Source organism: Ambystoma mexicanum, chromosome 1q (genome assembly GCF_040938575.1).
Source record: "Ambystoma mexicanum isolate Mex_15411 chromosome 1q, UKY_AmexF1_1, whole genome shotgun sequence".
Lineage (NCBI taxonomy): Eukaryota > Metazoa > Chordata > Amphibia > Caudata > Ambystomatidae > Ambystoma > Ambystoma mexicanum.
Window position 1 is genome coordinate 1030498124 of NC_090922.1, and position 20439 is coordinate 1030518562.

General features: G+C 42.8%; 1 protein-coding gene across 2 annotated transcripts in view; it reads left to right on the top strand.

The window, feature by feature from the left end:
* The window catches only part of LPAR3 (lysophosphatidic acid receptor 3), a 363233-nt gene that overhangs the window by 180144 nt on the left and 162650 nt on the right, over positions 1-20439 (top strand). For both annotated transcript variants that reach the window (XM_069641704.1, XM_069641703.1), the window contains one exon: positions 8361-9117. In XM_069641704.1, coding sequence (XP_069497805.1) covers positions 8382-9117 — 736 coding nt within the window. In that variant the 5' untranslated portion in view covers positions 8361-8381. The remainder of the gene's footprint in view (positions 1-8360; positions 9118-20439) is intronic.

A 20439-nucleotide genomic window follows, 5' to 3' on the forward strand; every position in this document is an offset into this window, starting at 1 on the left:
ATCAAGCAGTCATCCGGATAAAGAAACCCAATGCGAAACTGGGGTGTCTGGAAAATCCTAGGCAAATATCTAGCCTACGCCGTGTAACTAAGTCTGTTGAAACAAAAGTTACAGCACAACTATCTACCCCACTTGAATTAAATACATTTTTACTTTGGCTTCAATTCAGACTTGTGGTCCAGATGTGGGACTGAATTGGCCCATATGGACTTTAGATGGTAGCTTCTCACCTCCAGAGGTAATTCTCACACCTGTACATTGATCCACTGTCCCCTCGCCGCGCCCTTTGATAAACGCTATCGCATTCTTTTTTTCATTCATTCAGGAGCTTTGGGTGAACTTGGTGGGACATGCTTTCATTGATGGGATAGTCAAACTGCACCGAGCAGGATATGCCCACTCACTCTATTTTTGCAACTAACATGGTCTATTGTGGCATTCCTCAAGGTTCAACGCTGATTACCACTAACGTTTGCATGACACCACTAATGAAAGTCCTAGAGAGCTACAACATTAGCTATCACTTGTAGGCTGATATCACTCTGCTATAGATCAGAACATCAGACACTACTGGAACCTGCCGTCAAATCCTGAACTGTCTATACTAGATCCAGCAACGCGAGGAAGAAAATCGCCTCCTCCTAAAGGCAGCTGAAACTAAACTCTAATCGTTCAGGTGTCACAGTCCCATTACATTGCAATTGTATTGGCCTCTCTTGATAGGGCCATCTCACACAACCTCAAAGAAGGTTTGTAACATAGGAATCATGTGTGACGCTATGCTTTGATTTCTGCTCAGGTGGGCAATGTTTCTAAGAATACCTTATTTTACCTATACCTCCTCTGTTGGATTCTTCGACTCTTGACACATCCTCAATGAGTTATCATAGTACAAACTAATGTAATTTCTCAGCAATCTGCCCATCTAAGGCACTATTTAAAACTATATAAGAGCATTGCATTTTGGTAGTCTTAAAGGCCTGATTCAGAGAGCATTGTCCTAGGGGATTTCACCATTATAAAAACCCTTCTGTGAATCAGGCCCTAAGTCTCTATTTACATCTCCATCACTGCTCTTCGGTTTTCCTGAGGTCCTCTGACTGACAGGCGTACACTTTCGATGCATGCAGCTCCCCCATTCCCTACAATTGCATATCCAATTACCATGCTCCAACCGCTGGAATCTCAGCTTAGGTATTGTTACTACCAGCGTACCTTAGGAGACAAACAGATAAGCAACAGCTCCCTGTACCTCTGCTCACCTTCCTCATGGCCTCCCCTCCCTGTGCTCTTGCCCTACTCCCCCCTCTCCACTATGCTCCATTGTATCCTACTCCTTCTCATAGTCCTCTATCTCTCCCTCACATGAGGTATCTGTATACCCACATCCTCCATCCCTCCCCTTCCCCTGTCCCACCCTCTCTCTCTCCCTATTGCTCCCAATCCTCTACTGCCATTCCAAATGTCATCCTAACTGTTCCCTTCTCTCACATCCTACCTACTTTAACCTTTTCTATCCGACTCGACAACCTTCTACCACTTCCCTCTCTACCTCTTCCCAGCCTTTAACTCCTACTGAAGATACTCTGGGCATGTACAAACCCTCTGCAAAAACATTGTTCCTCACTTACCACATTGACTCTCATCAGACTGAACTCGAACTCTCAGTGATGGAAGCCACCAAAACCTCTCTGATCTCGAACTACTACTTCAAACACTCCCTGCTGATGTGCTTTTCATCACAATGGGTGACGGCAACCTCTCCAGCTTGATGAAGCCCCATAACCTGCAATTGAACTCCACTCTCTTGTACCACACTCTGATTAACCGGCATAATCTTCCTACTCACACACCAGGCAACTCCCTCCATTTCATCTTCCTAGCCTCTACTCTTAACTCATTTGCCTTCTCCCTTGTCTCCTCTCCCTTTGCCACTCAATTATTCACTTTACCATCTCCATTCCCACTTCACTCTCGCCCACCCACGCTTTTGAAATTTCCAAAAGAAAATGTAAACATGTCTCCATGCCACCCATCTCATCCATGTGAAGACCTCCCTCCTTACCCTCTTATCTCCCTTGCCCACTCTAGGCAACTGGAAGCAAAACAGATCTTCTGTCTTACAACAACGATTGATGGACTTAACAAAGATCATGAACTAAGTGGGTTTCTTTTAAATGATTTTTCTGGAGACCAAAGACAACCAAGATTATACGAGGGACACTCTGAATGTGCAATAACACTACCTAGTGAGGGACACTCTGAATGTGCAATAACACTACCTGATGAGGGACATTCTGAATATGCAATAACATTACCTGGTGATCATATTATAGAAGCTAGTAGACATGCTTTCTGTTGCCATTGTTAACATTGTCACTCTCATTTTAAAACAGAACATCAATTGCAACCTTCTTGAAACAGTTCATGACCTACCATGTGTTGTTGATTATATAAAAATGTTTAGCCTTCATATCAGAGGAGACGTCGCTCTAATCTAAGAAGATTGATTCACAATCTTATCTACAAATGGAAGAAACAATCTCTAGTAGTTCCCATAGCAATATAATAAGTTTACGACACAATGCAACTTCAAATACAATCTAGAAATAAGGGTGTCACATACTCATATGTCCCAATGAAGTCAGGAGGCGGTCACATTTTATAGGTTACATATCTTTATCATTGACATTAACTAGTTATAAATCTTAAATTTAAGACATTAAGGGTGAGTGATTCCAAGAAACATTACTGCTCTGGGGCAGCATAAATTAAAAAATATGTTGCCCTGTATATCTATCTAGATTTAGTATACCAATCAAACCTTTAAGGAAACTGTTTTGTTTTGCTGACATTGTGGTTTGGTAAACCAAATATGGCGGAAAATAGGTTCCTGTTCCACTTTTTATGCACATACTTAAGGGGACATTTTTTGGAACAATAATTCTGATTGATTCGAGAGGGCAAAGTTGTGGCCAAAATGGTGGATGGCAAAAAGTCAGGAAGAAAGTGTGCATGCACTTCATAATCGCAGTCCATTTTTTATTTCCATGATGAAACCGCATACTGGTAGAACGCTGCTGATTGGCCAGATAAACTATAAACTTGACTGGGACATATATCATGACCATTCAAAATGATGGCTTAGGTCAACACATTCTAGACTGATCCACCAGGGGCTATTATAACACATTTCCCATGAAACAAGCGTAGTAAGTACATTTTACCAGTCACTTATTTGTATCACTTGCTTTTGATAAAATAACCAGCAATTCGTTCAAATTAGACATCTATTTTGGTTTTCCATTAAAACTGGCAGTTTGAGATGAACCTTGCCCATCAAAGAATAGGGTTTCTGTGCTAATGATCTACGTAAATACCACATAAAGGTAAATACACAATTCAGAATTGCACATATGGTACATTGCAGCAACTATGGATTACAGATTAAGGTCTAACGTCAATTTTTCTTTCTTTGCCTTCAACCTACGTTTACCATTTCTTTTCAGGCAAATGCTGATAATTGTGATCCCACTTGGTGTAAAATATAGTTCCTTCAGAGTTGAACTAGTAACAATGAAGGTATAAGGTGTGTCATCGTTGGCAACTGAAGAATGCAGTAAACTATGGTGTGTGTGTCTTCTGTTTTGTTTATTTGTGAGATAATGCAATACACTGAAGTAAATCAGATACCAGTCATTTTTTGTGTTTTCCCATTGTGTTAATCTTTTGTTTCTCTCGCTGACATTGAGTTTTACAGAAGGTCCCGAAGGCATCATGGGCAACATTGACCGCATTATATTGTGAAAACAGGCCGAATTTAGAGTTAGTATTAAATGTGGTCCAAGAATCTACTGATCCCTTAGAACGAATTAGAAGTTAGAATATCAGTTGTACTTCTCTGGTAAACCGTAAAGAAATGCTTTGATAGAAAATAAACAAATGTGTGGTTAAAAATGAAGGTATTGGCACACTGAATGATCCCAGAAAATGTGTTTGTATATCTACAGTGCAAGATTGCTCAGGTGAAATCGTTACTAGTCGTCAATAACAGAACAGATATATTGGTAAGCATATTTAAGGCACAAGCTCTGTGTCCCTGTATGCACTTGTGGTTCGCAACTACATGCATAGATGTGCTGTATTTTCGCAACATGGGGCCTGATGGCAAGTTGGGTGGTAGTGGTACATCCAGCGGTATTTGATAAATACCACTGGATTTGCCACCCGCCCATCTCGTAGTTCAGCAGAAAGACGGCCTATTTTTTAGCTCTACCCCAGAGGTGGAGATAAAAATTACAAATTGGCTCCAGTTTTCTTTTACCTTGTTTTTAATTTACAGAAGGGAAACGCAGTAAAAAAGGTTTTGAGGGGGAGAAATGCAGGCATCTCTGAAGCCCACCCTCTGACCCCCTTACACATGTAATTCATAAACGGGTCATAATTGACTCTTTTACGCTTTGAAAACATGTACCATAGTGCTATGAACAACTGCCGCACATTACATTATTACCGCTTTCACATTGAGGATGAAAATGGCAACAACAACAGAACGTTATGATTAACAGTGGAAGGGGGGCGGGGGGTTCCAGAAATACCAGCCCGCCAGCATTAATCTTGTAACTGGGCGGATTTTCAGAAATTGCACAATTGGGGTGGTAGCTTCCTCTGGCGGTATTTTATGAAAATTCCCACCAAATCTGCAATCAAGCGTGATATTTATTTATTTTTTTAAATGAACCCTTTTAGCAAACTAAATAGATTGCGCACCCTCTCAGAAGGGGGGAAAACAACGTTGTCTTTGCACCAAATCTCTCAAATGCTATCCATCCCAGACCACTGGCTCTCTGTGTAAAACAAAGCGATGTGCGAATTCCTCACCATGGTCTTCAAATCAGCCCATGACATGGGCCCTTTCTTGCTCTTAGACCCTATGAGCGCTAACTGCCTCCTCTGCTCACAACCCATGCACTGCCTACTCACCCCAGATCTCAGCCTGGGCGCCCTGGAGCTAGGTTCTTTGCCCTTCTTCTCCCCTGTAATAGAATACTCTCTTGCTGGTCCCTGACAACAATTAAAGAGCCCCTCAAGAACCACCTCCTTGGCTAGTAAGATACAGCATGCAGACTTGCAGTGTAGTCACCCAAATCCATCTTTGTTGAATATTTAGTTTGGGCTATTAGGTGGCGCTTGCGCTATCTATGAGCCACAATTATTGCTTTACAGTACAGAGAGGGAGAAATGGCTTACGAGGAGGGACACACAGCTTGTAGGTGGCGTTTGGTTATTTGCGCACCCATTGACTGCCCACACCCAGGCTAATCCCCTGGCCATTCCCACCCAGTTCCTGCCCCTCCCCGTCCAAAACACCCCCTCATGGGAACTCTAAGCTCGCTTTAATCAAGCCTTACCTTCGACCTTTGCACTGGAAGTGCTTTCCAGCGTTGTCTCAAAGCAGTCTTCTGATAAGTTAAAGACACAATCGGAGCTGCAAACCGGCTACTGGTGTAAAATCATTGTTTTAACCTATTCGAAATCACTCTGTGTCGTTCACTGAAGTCCTGTTAAAAACAAGCATTGGCAAAACAGTTTTGGCTTGTGCATAAGTGTTAGGCATTTGCCAGGCACTGCTAGTAGATGCCCAGGTACTCACACCTTCTACCATCAATGACCAGTTAATACTAATACCTCTACAGATGTGACTGGCAAGGGCCTTTCCCAAGCCTACACAAAAGCCCACATTCTTGGCATTGCCAATGCTGGTTTTAAATGGAATGTAATATGGCGTACTGCCACATGCTAGCCTGCATATATCTTCACTGGTGCAAGATCTTCTGTACTGCCTTTTTTGAATCTATGTATTGTACTGCTTTGAAGTCTAGTATTCTGTAAGATACTTCCGTGAGTTAAGCACTTGCTTCAGTGATCTCTGTGATCCTGCCACAATAAGAATATTAATACTGCATTCTTATATAGCGCTTCATTCTAGACTCCTCCAACTTCTAAGCACCGAAATAACAGAAGTTGTTGTTACCCCAGTTTGAATGGCACTTAATTTTTGCTCCCAGAAGGAGGAAATGCTAAGTAGGCTCTGCCGCAGGATTTGAACTTCCAAAATGCAGGCTGCCCTCATTCACAGAGCCTTTTTCAATGGGTTTTTGCCATTATAAAACGCTTCTGTGAATTAGGCTCCAACCCTTTATCTGTGTAGCTATCCAGGCCTGCATTGACAGGTTTGAATCCTGGTAAGGTAAGTTTTGCTTTCCAGGCGGTCGAAAAATTGAGCACCATCAGATTGGACAATCAGGGGCCATGTGTACAAATATTCCAACCCGCAGTGCAAAGCGTGTGTAGCTTTGCACCTTGCAAGCAGTGATTCCGTAAGGGCAGTACTACAAAAACAAAACATTGATGCATTGCGATTCAGTAATAATCACAGTGCAAAGGCAAATCCCCAGCCAACCTTATCTGATGGCAACCTCACCCGACGTGCCTTGCAAGCAGACATGCCTGGTTGTCTTCAAACATGTTGCAGTCCATCATTCATTTCTACCATTCAAGTGTTACATCTGAAGTCTTTCAGTATTTGACGTTTGTGTGAGAATAAGAAAGGCAAATCCATTGCGCTGAAAAGTCAATTGACATGATGTTAATCACTAAAGACCTGATTCACAAAGGGTTGTTCAACGGTATTTTCCCATTGAAAAAACTTGTTTGGAAATCAGGCCCAAAGTGTCCTGGATTGCCTTCATCTTCAACGTCCTCAGAGCAATATTTCAGTTTAAAATCTTTCACTGTATAGGACAGAGACCAGCCTCAAGCAGTGATAAATGAGTTCAGCCTGAAGAACAGCTGAGAGCATATGACAGCAGCAGAGAAATTGAATAAAACTGTTTTTTAATGAATTTTTAAAAAATGCTGATGAAAGCTGTTCATGAAAAATGCCACGAAGGACACCGAGACACTGCATAATCTATTATGAGTGTATTGAAATGGTTTGTGAGTATCATGTGCACCTAATTATTTTATTTAATTTTATTGTGCATTTGTAAGGCGCTTATACATCAAGTAGATTGTGTTTCAAAGCACGGACAGGGCAACAGGCAGGGAACATGGGAATGAAAGGCAAATATAACAATAAAAGGGAGAGACGGTCCTACTAGGCCTTGTGAGTATTCAGAGCGTGCTGCCCTAGGTGAGACGTGCTGGTAAGTGTGCACCTTTTTTGGGGCACTGATTTGCAGACCGAGGGCCTGATTTACCAAAACGATTTCAATGGGACGTTCCCACGTTAAAACATGTTTGTACCTCAAGCCCTGAGAATTATTTCAACGTATGCTTTGGAATTCTATTGCAAAACATATGTTGAAATTCTCCGTTTCATTGTAACTGCGCGGAGAAGCAAGCCTTCATTTTGTCGCAGTGCAAAGCAAACTTTGTTTTAGGGCCCATTGGAAATTGGGACGTATGTTTGCAGATTCACAATTAGCTTGCACCCGATTGCGAACTTGCGGGCACTTTACACAGCTGTCAGCATGTCTATAATCACAGCAATTAGAAGCAGGTGGAAATCAGCAGGAAGTGCTCTATAGAAACCTGAGAGGCCATGTACATACTGATAATTTATTTCATGTATTTTTTTTATTTTTTATAAGGCGCTTAATAACGTACCTGAGTTTGGTTTCTAAGCGCGGATCCGGGATTCGAACCTCTGTTGCTCTGCGTGGTCTTGCTTCCAAGACCTGCGCGTATCCTCCGTTTAATGCCTTTTATGGTGCCTGAAGAATGACAAATTATACACTTTGTTTTTTTATTTAACACTGTTAGGTGGGTGTCCTATTTTCTATTTATCGATAGCCTGCATCCTTGTGTTTTTTAATGGAGAATTTGCTGGACTAAAGGTAGTTGCCAGTTAGAAAAGAAAGTTGTACATGAAACTGATAACATGCAGGGGTATCTAGTCTTTGCATCGAATGCCAAAGCAACTAATGCCTTACCATAGAAAAAAATGCATTAAAAAAGCATTGAATGCATTTTTGTTCAATGGTAAAGGGTTTATTTTAATTATAATGGGTTTTTGAGGTTACAAAAATGGGGAATGTGGGGACCCCCCATTAAAAAGAAATCCCATTAAAAAGAAATGAAAAAAAATGCATTCAATGCTTTTTTTCCAATGCTTTTTTTTCTATGGTAAGACATTCGATGCTTTGGCATTCGATGCAATGACTATAAACTACATGCAGGTAGTAGAGTATAAAGCAGTTAATTTAAGTGGCTGCTGATCATGATGTTTAATTCTGACTCCTGTTCTCATTGATTTTCTAAAATAATAAGTGATTTCTCCCTGTTTTCCTTCGCAGGATGTTATAACCTCCTCCATAATGAATGCGTGCCACTATGATAAACGCATGGACTTTTTCTATAATCAGAGCCGAAGCCAAACTGAGGAAGACTGGTCGGGAGCGAAACTCGTCATTGTTTTGTGTTTTGGAGCCTTCTTTTGCTTGTTCATTTTCATCTCCAATGCCCTGGTCATCGCTGCTGTTGTCAGAAACAAAAGATTCCACTTCCCCTTCTATTACCTGTTGGCTAACTTAGCGGCAGCAGACTTTTTTGCCGGCATCGCGTATGTATTTTTGATGTTCCACACAGGGCCCGTGTCCAAAACTTTAACGGTTCACCGATGGTTCTTGCGCCAAGGGCTGGTGGACACAAGCATGTCCGCTTCGCTGGCAAGCTTGCTGGCGATTGCGGTTGAAAGACACATATCGGTTGTCCGGATGAGAGTTCACAGTAACCTTACAAAAAGAAGAGTGACATGTCTCATTTTGTCCGTCTGGGCGATCGCCATTTTTATGGGCACGGTGCCCACTCTAGGCTGGAACTGCCTCTGCAACATCACTTCCTGCTCTTCCCTGGCTCCCATTTACAGCCGAAGCTACCTGACCTTCTGGACAGTGTCAAACCTGGTTGTGTTCTTCATAATGGTAGTGGTCTACCTGAGAATCTACATTTACGTGAGAAGGAAAACGACGGTCTTGTCGCCGCATACGACTGGATCCATTAGCCGCCGGAGGACTCCTATAAAGCTGATGAAGACCGTCATGGCGGTTCTAGGTGAGGGGGTGCTAATAACGATGGTATCTGTACACCTTTATCTGACAGTTGTTAAGTTGACATTTCATCTTTCCTTGTCATGCTCACGTCTTGCGTTGTTTTTTCTGTTTTGTCTACTTATTTCTTTATCTGTTCTCCCTTATTTCTCTGTCTTTAGAACTGGCTGGAAATCACTCATCCTCATTTTCTATTGTAATTATCGGTTAATCTTGAAAATAATTGGCCATTAGATCTATTGTGCACTCTTACCCCTAATAATTTGACATTCTTCTGCATTTTTGAATGAATCGGCTGCTATGGGCGAAAATGTTTCGAAGATGAAATAGTAAGATATTAGCACCTCATAAGTGTCAACATAATCTAGTTTGCTTGTATCCATACGTTTTCCTCGATTTGTGTTTTTGTTGCCGAATGTCATTAGGCCAACATTTTCCCCCCGATGATTTTTCCACCTTTTTTTTTTACAACAAAATGTGAGGAGAGATCCCCTCAACCCCTCCTTGCACTCCCAACAACCCTACCCCTTTATGTGCCATTCCTCAATTTACCACTTACAGGTTTGTGGTAAATAAATCAGCAGAAAAATGAATCAGCAAAATCCCATTCCGCAAACGTGTGGAATACCGCATGCTTGGCTACTACTGCTTTCGGCAATATGCAAACCTATACCTCAGCAAATAGGTCCGCTGTGAAGTAATTCATTTATATGTGCCATTTATTTGGGATCTGGGCCAGGAATCCAACTCTACTGACAGGTAATTGCTACGGGTTCAATGAAACAGGCAGGGGGTGCCAGTAGTCCTTTTGGGGCTTATGCAGGTTGGATACAGAGATTCAAAGGTTCTCATTCGTTGTAGTGATAGATTCACAGATGCGTTCAACATAAACCAAGGGGTGAGACAAGGTTGCTCACTGGCCCCTTTGCTGTTTATTTTGTGTGAGCATGATTTGTGTGCTACTGTGGCTGCGGGCTTGACGGCACCCCCTAAATTAAATGGTATATATTAAAGATCAGTGATTCATGCTGATGGCACCCCCTTAATAGATATGATAACAAGAGGGTTACAGACATGCCTGCTTAAAGGAGAGACCATTTCTATGAACACCGACCTGAAACACATGTATCCAAGACAGAAATTGTCCCTTTTGGGAATAGGAAAACTTGTTTTAGATGGGCATTTGACAATGTGAACGTTATTTTGTCTGGTTTATAGAATTACTTAGGAACTATTATTTCAGAATCTGGCTCATGGTTACCACATAAGGTCAGAGCAGTAACAACTAAGTGCTCTAATACATTTTATATGAAATATGGTGCACACATTCTATTAAAATGAACATAAGCTACTGTTATATGGCGCTGAAGTTCTGGGGATATTTGAGTATGAATGAATTAGAAGTTGCACAAAGTGAGTTCCTTCACTTACTTTAGGGGCCCCAATGGGTACTCCATCCAACCTGTGGTTTACATTGGGAAACCGGGGTTCGCCCGATGCTGATCCAGGCAAAAATGAAGTTGCCTGATTATGCTTCTGAAAAGATCATGACAGCTTCAGCAAATTTGAATACATATTTTAGCTGAGGTTTGTGGTAAAAGGGTAAGGAAGGTTCACTCTGGTTTAATTAGTTGAGCAAATTGGCTAGATTATAGGACCTACCTGATATACCCATGGCTCAGGATTTCTTCTTCGGGGGGGATTTAATAAGAACATGTGTGATGCAGTAGAGGAAGAGTGGCAGGTGGACGACTGAGAACATGCTTCAAACATGAGCTTGCTGCATTAGTAGCTTCTGCTGAAAAGTTCCACTCGAGAGCTAAGCTTAGAGTATGAAGTCCCAGTGTTTAAGAAACAAATGACAGCTCTATGCTTCGATACATTAAGAATAGGAGCGAGAACTGGACATTGGAAACATGCACGTGTGGATGGACACTGCAACTTTAGTATGGGCGATTGGAAAATATTTCATGTTTCTTGCTAATTTGCACAAAGCATATTTATTTGAGGAGACTATGGTTGAGGCCTGTGTAACTAAAATATATCAGGTCTAGGTTCCCACCTTAGAGTTTTTTCAAAGGCGAACCATGATGACGTAAATTAAGTTGTAACTACTTTTATTAGAGACACATTCAAAATAACGCGCCAGTTGCAGGTTTTTAAAATCATGGATTTTAATTCTGGTTTGTTATTTGTACATGCGTTTTATGTATGGTTTGTATTATGTTTTACTGCGTTTTAATATAGAAAGCCTAAATGAACAATACTTCTGCTAGTGCCTCGATGCCCCTTTTCCCCCGGGATGAGGCTGCCAACAGCACATCACTGCACTCTTGCGCTTTTCCAGCTTCCCCCCACTAACTCACCCTCCACCTTCCGCCCAGGGACCACTCCGGTGGTGATAGTGCGCGGTACAAATGTCCTTCAACATTAACATGTGAAAAACGAAAGTCTTATGTTTTTCTTGTATTACTCCGAGCACATTTGTGTTGCAAAGTTCTTCAGGTGGCTGTTTCATGCACATACTTTGACACTGTTATTGATACGTGTGTTGAAGTTGGTCTTGGGTATCCACTCACCTTCTCCATTATGACTCATGTGAAAACCCACTTCACTTAGTCAATAAACATCCTGCTTTTCTGAAACATACTCTCTGCATCATACAGTGCATATAGCCTTGCATCATTCCCCCATGTCTGTCTCGCATGGGTCTTCACCTATGTCCTCTCCCCTTGGACAGAGCCGCCCTTCGTTTCAGCCCTTTGGTAGGATGCACCCTTACTGGTCTTGCTCTCTCCTGGGAGGTTTCCGCCTACACGTGGCAAACTTTATCTAGCAGGTTTTATTAAATATTGTAAACGCACAGCATCTATCCTGGTTAGAAATCTGTGTGCCCCCTACATCCCCATCGAATGTGTATACTATCATGTCATGAAGCTGGATCACCTTGGGGATCATTACATGTAATCACACAGACTCCTGCATTTCTTGATATTTGTCAAAATTGCCCCTCCATCCAAAAGAAATGATTTTTGGAAATGATATTCATGGATTATTATTCATATAGTTGTAGTTTATGAAATGTCAAATCTTCTGGTCCCCCGAACGTGTCCGTATGAAAACATGCGCTGATGGTTTTAGTAGGTCAAGAGTTCTATCTGACATTAGTTGTATTTAAGCGAATTGGCTGTTCCTGCATTATCAAACACTTTCCAGCCAAGATAGCCACCAAACTGCCAACATCTGGGTAGATGAGCGTGCTACCTGATTGCCAATATAATTGCAAAGCTCGTAGTATCAACTCTATCCTTATGGGGAAGCTGGTTGATCCACAAGAAAAACACTTTTCTGGGAAATTAGCTATGACCACTGCTGATCCATCTGCACAGTGTGTAGACCTCCTCTGAATTTCTTTGATATGTGTCAATGCATTTTGCCATGAGGGGATATGTTATAAGGGGTCCCAAAAGTTATGTTTCCTTCTCAAAGTTCCATCTGGACTTTTTGCACTCAAATAGTATAGAAACATCTGGATTGATGGCCCTCAAGCTTGGACCATTCGTTTCTGGGGCAATTTGAAATACTTTTTTGGTTTGGTGAAAATCTGCATAGGATTTTGTGTTTGAAAAAAAGCCCAAATATGTGCGAATGTGGCAAAATATTAGAGCTGGCTCTTCTGTTTGGCCTGAGAGCCTGCAGGTTTGACAGCCATCGTGTTCTTTGAACTGCATGCTGTACTAACATTTTGGAGTGCCACATTGAAGTCCCCCGGACAGTATCTGGCCTCATCATAGTGCTAAGGCATTCCCAGATGGATGGCTTTATGACCCTTAGGCGATATCAATTGGGGGGACAGACTATGAACCCAGGGGGTGGGACTATGTTCATGTTTGCCTTTCCTTTTTCACGGAAGGGTTTTTTCTGTGTCCCTGCAATCCACTGACTGAATAGTGGGTTTGCAAACCACAGCACACACATTGCCAACCGTTGGTTCTTGGCTGGACCAGTTGGCAGACCATGCATCAAAGAGCACATTGGCATCAAAGGGCACATTGGCAGGGGCATTGATGCTAGCCATGCCCTGTGGACACTTCATGGGCACAGTACCTGCAGGGGTTGGTTGCAAGCCTTGCCCGAGGCAGAGTGAACACAGAGTGAATGCAGGGTCTAACGCCAGATCTTTTCCTGAGGGCACGCCAAGAAGGTCTGCCATACCAATCGCATAGCCACATTCCTTGTGGGAATGTAGGGAAGGATCCTTGTGCTCCTGCAATCTAGTTAAATGTCACTGTGGCCAGAGCCTGGCCTGTGGCCATCCCGTTTGTACTGTATCAGCAACGCATGCCCGCAGGCATGTACTCAGGGTTCTGCAGGTAGGTTCAGTGTGTATGAGAGATGCCTGAATGCCGCGGCAAATAGTCTACAGTGCATGTTTAGAGTCTATAGTTAAAGGTAAGGTAACAGGGCATGGCATCCAGTGGTACTCAGTGGGTATAGAGAGTATGAGTACCTCCCGTGGGAAATGGATGTAGAACATGCCTTATATGCATACCCCAGGGTCAGGGTCCCAAGTCATGGCCTGAGTGTACTGTGGGCAGGGGCAATACGGAGACTCTGTCTCAAGCTCAGTACTGAAAGGTATGGCCACTGGCCATGCCCCGTGGGCACTGTATGGACAGGCAGAGTGATTTAGTGAGTAGTTTTGCCATGACAAGCTATACATCATGGTCTGTGATCGCACCTCAACGTGTATATCACTGTAGGTCATGCCATGTGGGTATTGTTAGCAAAGGTTACGCATTTTGGGCAATGATGTAAGCCATGGCTAGTACACAGTACTAACAGGGCATGTGTGGCTGCATTGACATCTTTGAGAAAGTCACTGACAATGTAATGTACGTCAATGTCATTGTCACCTGAGAAGTCATTTGTGATACTATGAGCATAGCATGTTTGCACTGATAAACATAACTACCACATTTCAGTGGTCTTTAGTTTTTTTAATTAAAATATGAAAGTCCCTTCAACTGAAGTTTTTCTGTGACTCAGACTAGTGTGATAGTGGCAATAGAAAACGGTTTCCGGTGTCACATGTGTCCTCAGGTGCGAGAGAGCACATCATTTAGCAAGCAATTAATCTGGTCACGTCTGAACACTTCTGGCTAATTTGGTGAACGTTCATGACCGTTTTCATGTAAAAGAGCATGTTAAAAATCGATGTATAGCTTGAAATATCATGCTCTAATTGTTCGCGTGCACATCACAAAAACTTTGAAAATCGGAGTGGCCAATCTCGAGAATCAATTTTTAAAATTAAAAAAGTAACTTTAATTTGGACTTGTGCAGTAGGCCCGGAATAAAATGCACAAGTTTATGCTGGTGCGTGTACATACATACTCACTCTAGCCATCAACATACAACACGCTTGGAATACACGCCTGCACACCCAACCCACTCGGAACGGAAGTGGGCAAAATAAGCACAGACAGCACACGTGGACAATATGTGCAGAATGACTATGCATACACACACACACCCACACACTCTACTAATACACCCCCCACACACGCACACAAATACCACACAGACCTCACACACAACGTACACAACACACGCGTGCGCACACACATACACTCTAGACACCCCATCCAGCTAACACCCCTACACAGGTAAATGTACGTTAGCACTGCATGCACATATGATTTGCATGTAATATTCATTCCCATAGACAGTATGCCATACGCAGTTACACTACATTTTTAATTCTTTTAAGCATGGATGAGCTACTCAGAATCTGCATAAGCACATATGCAATCCTACTGCAGCTCCTTACCCTCTTTGCTTATACCTAAAGTCTATCCCTCTCTGCTGTCCCACCTTACTTCTCTTTTTAATATCTCTCTTCTTTATTAAACTTTTTCTACATCATTTAAGCATGCTACTAGTCTTCCCATCTTGAAACAGCCTTCCCTTCATCCCTCTCTTCCCTCTAACTTTAGGCTCATATCTCTTCTTCCTTACCTTTCTATGCTCCGGGTGCATCTTTTTTATTCTCAAGTTTCGCTTTTTGTTTCTGCTAATTCTATTCTCTCTCGTTTCTAATCTGGTTTTCGTGCTCACCATTCCAGTGAGACCGCACTTGTTTTCGGTCTGTGATTCTCTACTTTTGGCTCTGTATTTAAAGCACTCTTCTTTATTATTTTTTGGGGATTTATCTGCTGCTTTTGACACAGTCAATCACTCATTGCTTCTGTCCTCTCTTTTTCCCTTTGGATTTTATGGTTCTGTTCTGCTCTGGTTTCAATATTATCTGTCGAACCGCACTTACTCGGTTTCTTGGGCTGGGAAATCCTCTTCTTTTTTTCCTCTTCAACATGGTGTTCCTCAAGGCTCGGTCTTGGTCCCTTTCCTTTTTTCCCTTTTGGGCTGACTGCACAAAATACCCACACTCGTCATTAGTGGAAAAGGTTCTTTAATGTGACAGGCCGTGGCTTACAAAAACACGCTAAGCTGGCTCCCTGGCATTTTAGACTACCAGATCAATTACCAATCACCAGAAACAACTAAATAAATAAACAATTCCAATTCATCACTTCCTGTCCCTTGCTCCCTCCCATCAATTCCTCTCAACCTTCATTCCCGCTTTTTCCCATCTTCTCCCCAAAGCCACGCCCCTTCTTCTTCAATACCTCTTCCACCTCTTTGCACATCTAGGGTAGCCTGTTAGTGCAAACAGCACTACCCACCCTCCTTACCGCGATAATAATCCTTCGGCTTCAACCAACCATCATTTAACCAACCGCGTCCCTTGCTACCGCTCTACTATCCCCAATCTCCCCAATGTCTAAAGATCCCCAAAACTTGCCACCAATCTCCTCTTCAATGAAAGCCAGGCTTACCTGCCAAATTAGCAACAAGAAACACCACAATACAAATATTACTTTCTTTCTACTGCCCTGACCTGTCACCAAAAAAGAAACCACCTACTCTCCTCATTACTCACCTCACCTTAGACTTCAACCCCTAAAAGGAAAAACACTACCTTCAAACCAAAGTTAACAGGGTGGGTGGGCGGGCAACCCGGAATGGCGTTGACTGCCAAAAGTTCCTGAACCTTCGCTGGCATCCGTATGTATCACCTAAGAAGGGACAACCTATCCCCGCCTGACTCGATGATTGGGTACAGCACCCAAAACCTCCCCGGGGAGCAACACGTAACGCACTCTCCCCGGGGGCTCCCTTTGTGCTGACTGCAAAAATACCCAGACTCGTCGTTAATGGAAAAGGTCGCTTTAATGTGACAGGCCGTGGCTTACAAAAACATGCCAACCTGGCTCCCTGGCCTTACAGACTAACAAATCAATTAACAATCGCCAAAATTAACTAAATAAATAAACAATTCAAATTAATCACTTCCTGGCCCTTGCTCCCTCCCCTCAATTCCTCTCAACCTTCATTCCTGCTTTCTCCCATCTTCTCCCTGAGGCTACGCCACCCCTTCTTCAATACCTCTTCCCCCTCTTTGTACCCCCAGGGTAGCCTGTTCGTGCAAACAGGACTGCCCACCCTCTTTACCGCAATAATAATCCTTCGGCTCCAACCAACCCCGGCACCAGAAAAACCTCCCCAGAGGTGTTCTTTCTGCCCCCCCATAACCTTCCTATTTAACTCTTGTTTAATTGTTCCTTCGCCTTCCTTCCCTTTCTCTCTTTTCTTTTATTTATTTATTTAAAACATTCCCCACAACAACCTTCCTACGAGACATAAAATCCCAAACTGAGAGAACCGTTCTTTATTTCCTCTTCTTTTGTAATTCACCCTAATTCCTTTCTTCCAACACTACCCCTTCTCGTTGCACCCCATGCCAACATCGCTTTTCTTTGCTCTTTCTTCTAACGATAGCAACTCTTCATAAATATGTCAAAGCCAGCTTACCCCTTCAGTAAATTATAACTAAAACTCCCTCCAACTGCCATGGCCAACTTACTTCTCTACATAATCCTAATAGCCCTCATGCCCTTAATCCCCACCATCAAAACATTCTCTAGGGAGAAAACACTATACCCAACTGCCCCAAACCATTATACCCCTACATTAACACACACCCTGCATACATTGACCGGTGCCTTATAATTGTCTTCAGAGCACCACTTCCTGCTGCATCTGTGAAAGAAAAGACAAATTAAGCACCACACGTAAGTGAACTCAATCCACCTTACTGCACTCCGCTACTCCTCCTCTATCATACCTAAAAACTGCCACTGTAAACCTCATATTACCTTCCGCCCCAATACTTCCTTGCACTTCAGAATCCTTTCTCCTCCTACTTGCTCAATATCGCCTCATTCTGGCAAATCCCCCCCCCCCACCTTTTCCTGTGCTGCTCATCCTCTCACTGCCCAACCCTTTACCACTTTTCCTGGTGTCCAATTCACCCACCTCACCAGATACCAAAACCTGTTCTTATTCTTTACGTGTCTGTCCCATGTTCTGTTTCCTAAACAGGGCACCGCTGCCCCTCCCCTACACCTAGCAGCCAAATAACTTCCTTTCCCTCCTTGCTTATTGAGTTTGTTCATTATTTATTTATTATATTCATAACTACTTCTTTACCCCACACCTCCTGCAATTAAACCATTGTAAATCTGCACCAGCACCCTTATTATGTATCACCCCTTATGGACCCTACGCCCCCAAACTTTGTTTGTCCCACCTCGTCCAACCGTTCCCCCTTTCTTCTATTTCGAACCCTCTAACCCATTCTCTTCCCTGCCAACACCTCCTCAGAGCCCTAACAGGTCCTTGTCAACACTTAGGCCCCTTTGACCATCTTTCCTATTTCCCCCCTTTTTTTAAAATGTTATATGATTATTATTTCTTTATTTACTTATTTCTTTATTTAGTATTCTTTTTATTTTGAAACACACCCTCTTGCCCCTATTCCCCATGCCCATCTACTCACTGCACTCTGCCACCACCTGCCCAGCAGCCCACTGCTGCCACCCACAATTTTGTTCCGAAAACCTGAAACTCCTCTGATACTCCCCTTGTTATTATTTCTCCTTATTTATTTATTTATTTATTTATTTATTTATTTTTTTTCCTTACCCACTAAGAGCCCTAACCTGTGTGGTGTAAATGCATTGTGTTCTTGCAGACATCACCCCGGTCTCCTCTATCCATCATATGCTCTCCAATCAAGTACCCCCAACTAATGCTGCAACTTACCCTTTTCTTCCCCAGATTCATCACTTCAACAGCACATTTTCTCCTCTCATCTGCCAATCCATGTGATACCTCGTAACCCTAAACCCAACCCAACCTAATTTTGTATGGGGCCAGCACATTGAACAGCATCTCATGGCTATCTACCCACCAATGTACCTTTGTATGGGTACTCCCCTGTACCCACCATGACCATACCCAATTGCTCCCCACTCCTTAGTTTGCACCTTTCCTTATTGCTCCCCCACAGCACCAGGGGCCGTACCTGCTACCTCCGTCCATGCAGTTTAGTTTAGTTTGGTTTAGTTTTGTTTATTTGCTTGTAAAGTGCACCAAACGCTTAGGTAGCTGGGTGCTTTCACTTAAATATACAACAATTGTTACAAAGTGGTGGTAATATTACCAGAAGCAATTAATACATACAAAGACAAAGTGCTGTGCAAAACCAAGAAGATATCTGCATTGTGTTACAGATCAAGTCGCATAACTTCACTTTGAAGGTACATTAATAAACAATTATATACAGTATTCTGATCAGTTATATACAAAGTTCTAGGGTGGTGCTTTCAGTGGTAGTTGCCTAGTGCTATATATCTAGGAGTAGGAGCAATGGTGACATTCATTATGCTGGGAAAAGAGCCAAGATTTGAACTTGTTTCTGAAGGACGGGAAGGGTGGTTCGACTCTTAGAGCAGGGGGAAGAGAATTCCAGGTCTTGCCTGCCAGCACTGGGAAGCTAGTCCCTCCGGCTTTGAGCAGCTGAATTTAGGGATATTAAGGCAGTGTAAGTAGTTGGCTCGGGTAGGTCTAGAGGATTGCTTTCTGGAGAAATTACCAAACAGGTACTTAGGGGCCGAGTTTGACAGACATTTGTGGGTGATCATTAAGGTTCGGAAAGTGATCCTATCTTGTATTGGGAGCCATCTGATGTTTCGTCTGACTTGAGAGATGTGATCAGAGTGAGGAATGTTTAGGGCCGTTCTGAGGGCATTGTTTTGCAACACTTGTAAATTGTTTATGTTTTGCTGGCTAGTGCCTAAATAAAGCGTGTTACAATAGTCCAGTTTAGAAAGAATGAGGGCGCTTGCCAGTGTGATACAACTGTTGGTGGACAAGAAAGGTCTGCATGCGTTTATCAATTTGGAAGTATATGCCGTTGCTGAAGCTGTTGCATTTACTTGCCTAGAAAGGGAGAGGTAGAGTCCAGATAGACGCATAGTGTTTTGGCATCCTTCGCCACTTTGATTTTATTCCCATCAATGTTAAAAGAGGAGTATTGGGGATCTAATTTGTTGAGACGTTGCCTGGAGCCGATGAGCAATAGCTCGGTCTTGTCGTCATTGAGAAAAAGACCAGGCTTGGCCATCCATGCTTGAATTCTGCTGTATTTTTCATTGAGTAGTGTGGAGTCTTTGTCGTATGAACCTGAGAGAGTGATGAGAATTTGCGTATCATCCGCATAGTTTGTGTATATCGTCTAAGTGGACAAACAGGAGCTTCGTGAATATGTTGTAAAGGGTTGGAGGGACTCAAGCGGTACTCCACATGTAATTGGAGGGGGTTCTGCTGAGGCTGACGGAGCAAACACCCTCATGGTTCTGTCTGAGAGGAAGGAATGGACCCAAGCAGCAGCTTTGGTAGAAAATGAGGCGGCTGTAGTAAGATGAGTAGTTTGGATGTTGTGGTTGACTAAATCGAAAGCTGCCGATAAGTTGAGCAAGAGGAGTATAGCTGGCTTTCCGTTGTCTTTAGTTTCATCCATCTGGCTTTTTAAGACCAGAAGGGCTGTCTCAGTACCATGTGTGGGTCTAAACTCGGATTGCTGGAGGCCCAGAAGATTGTTGGCTTCAAGATGGTTCTGTATTTGGATGTAAACTGCCTTATCTAGTATTTTCAGAAGAAAAGGCACAGTCATTATGGGTCTGTAGTTTGTAGGAATACCACGCTCGAGATTCCGTTTTTTGATGAGATGCATGACCCAGGCATCTTTGAGATTTTTAGGGACAGAGCACGAGACAAATGAGGTGTTGATGAAGGAGGTGATAAAAGAAGAAAATTCCTTTGCCCCCTCCTTTATGATTGTGGCCTGGCAAATTTTGCC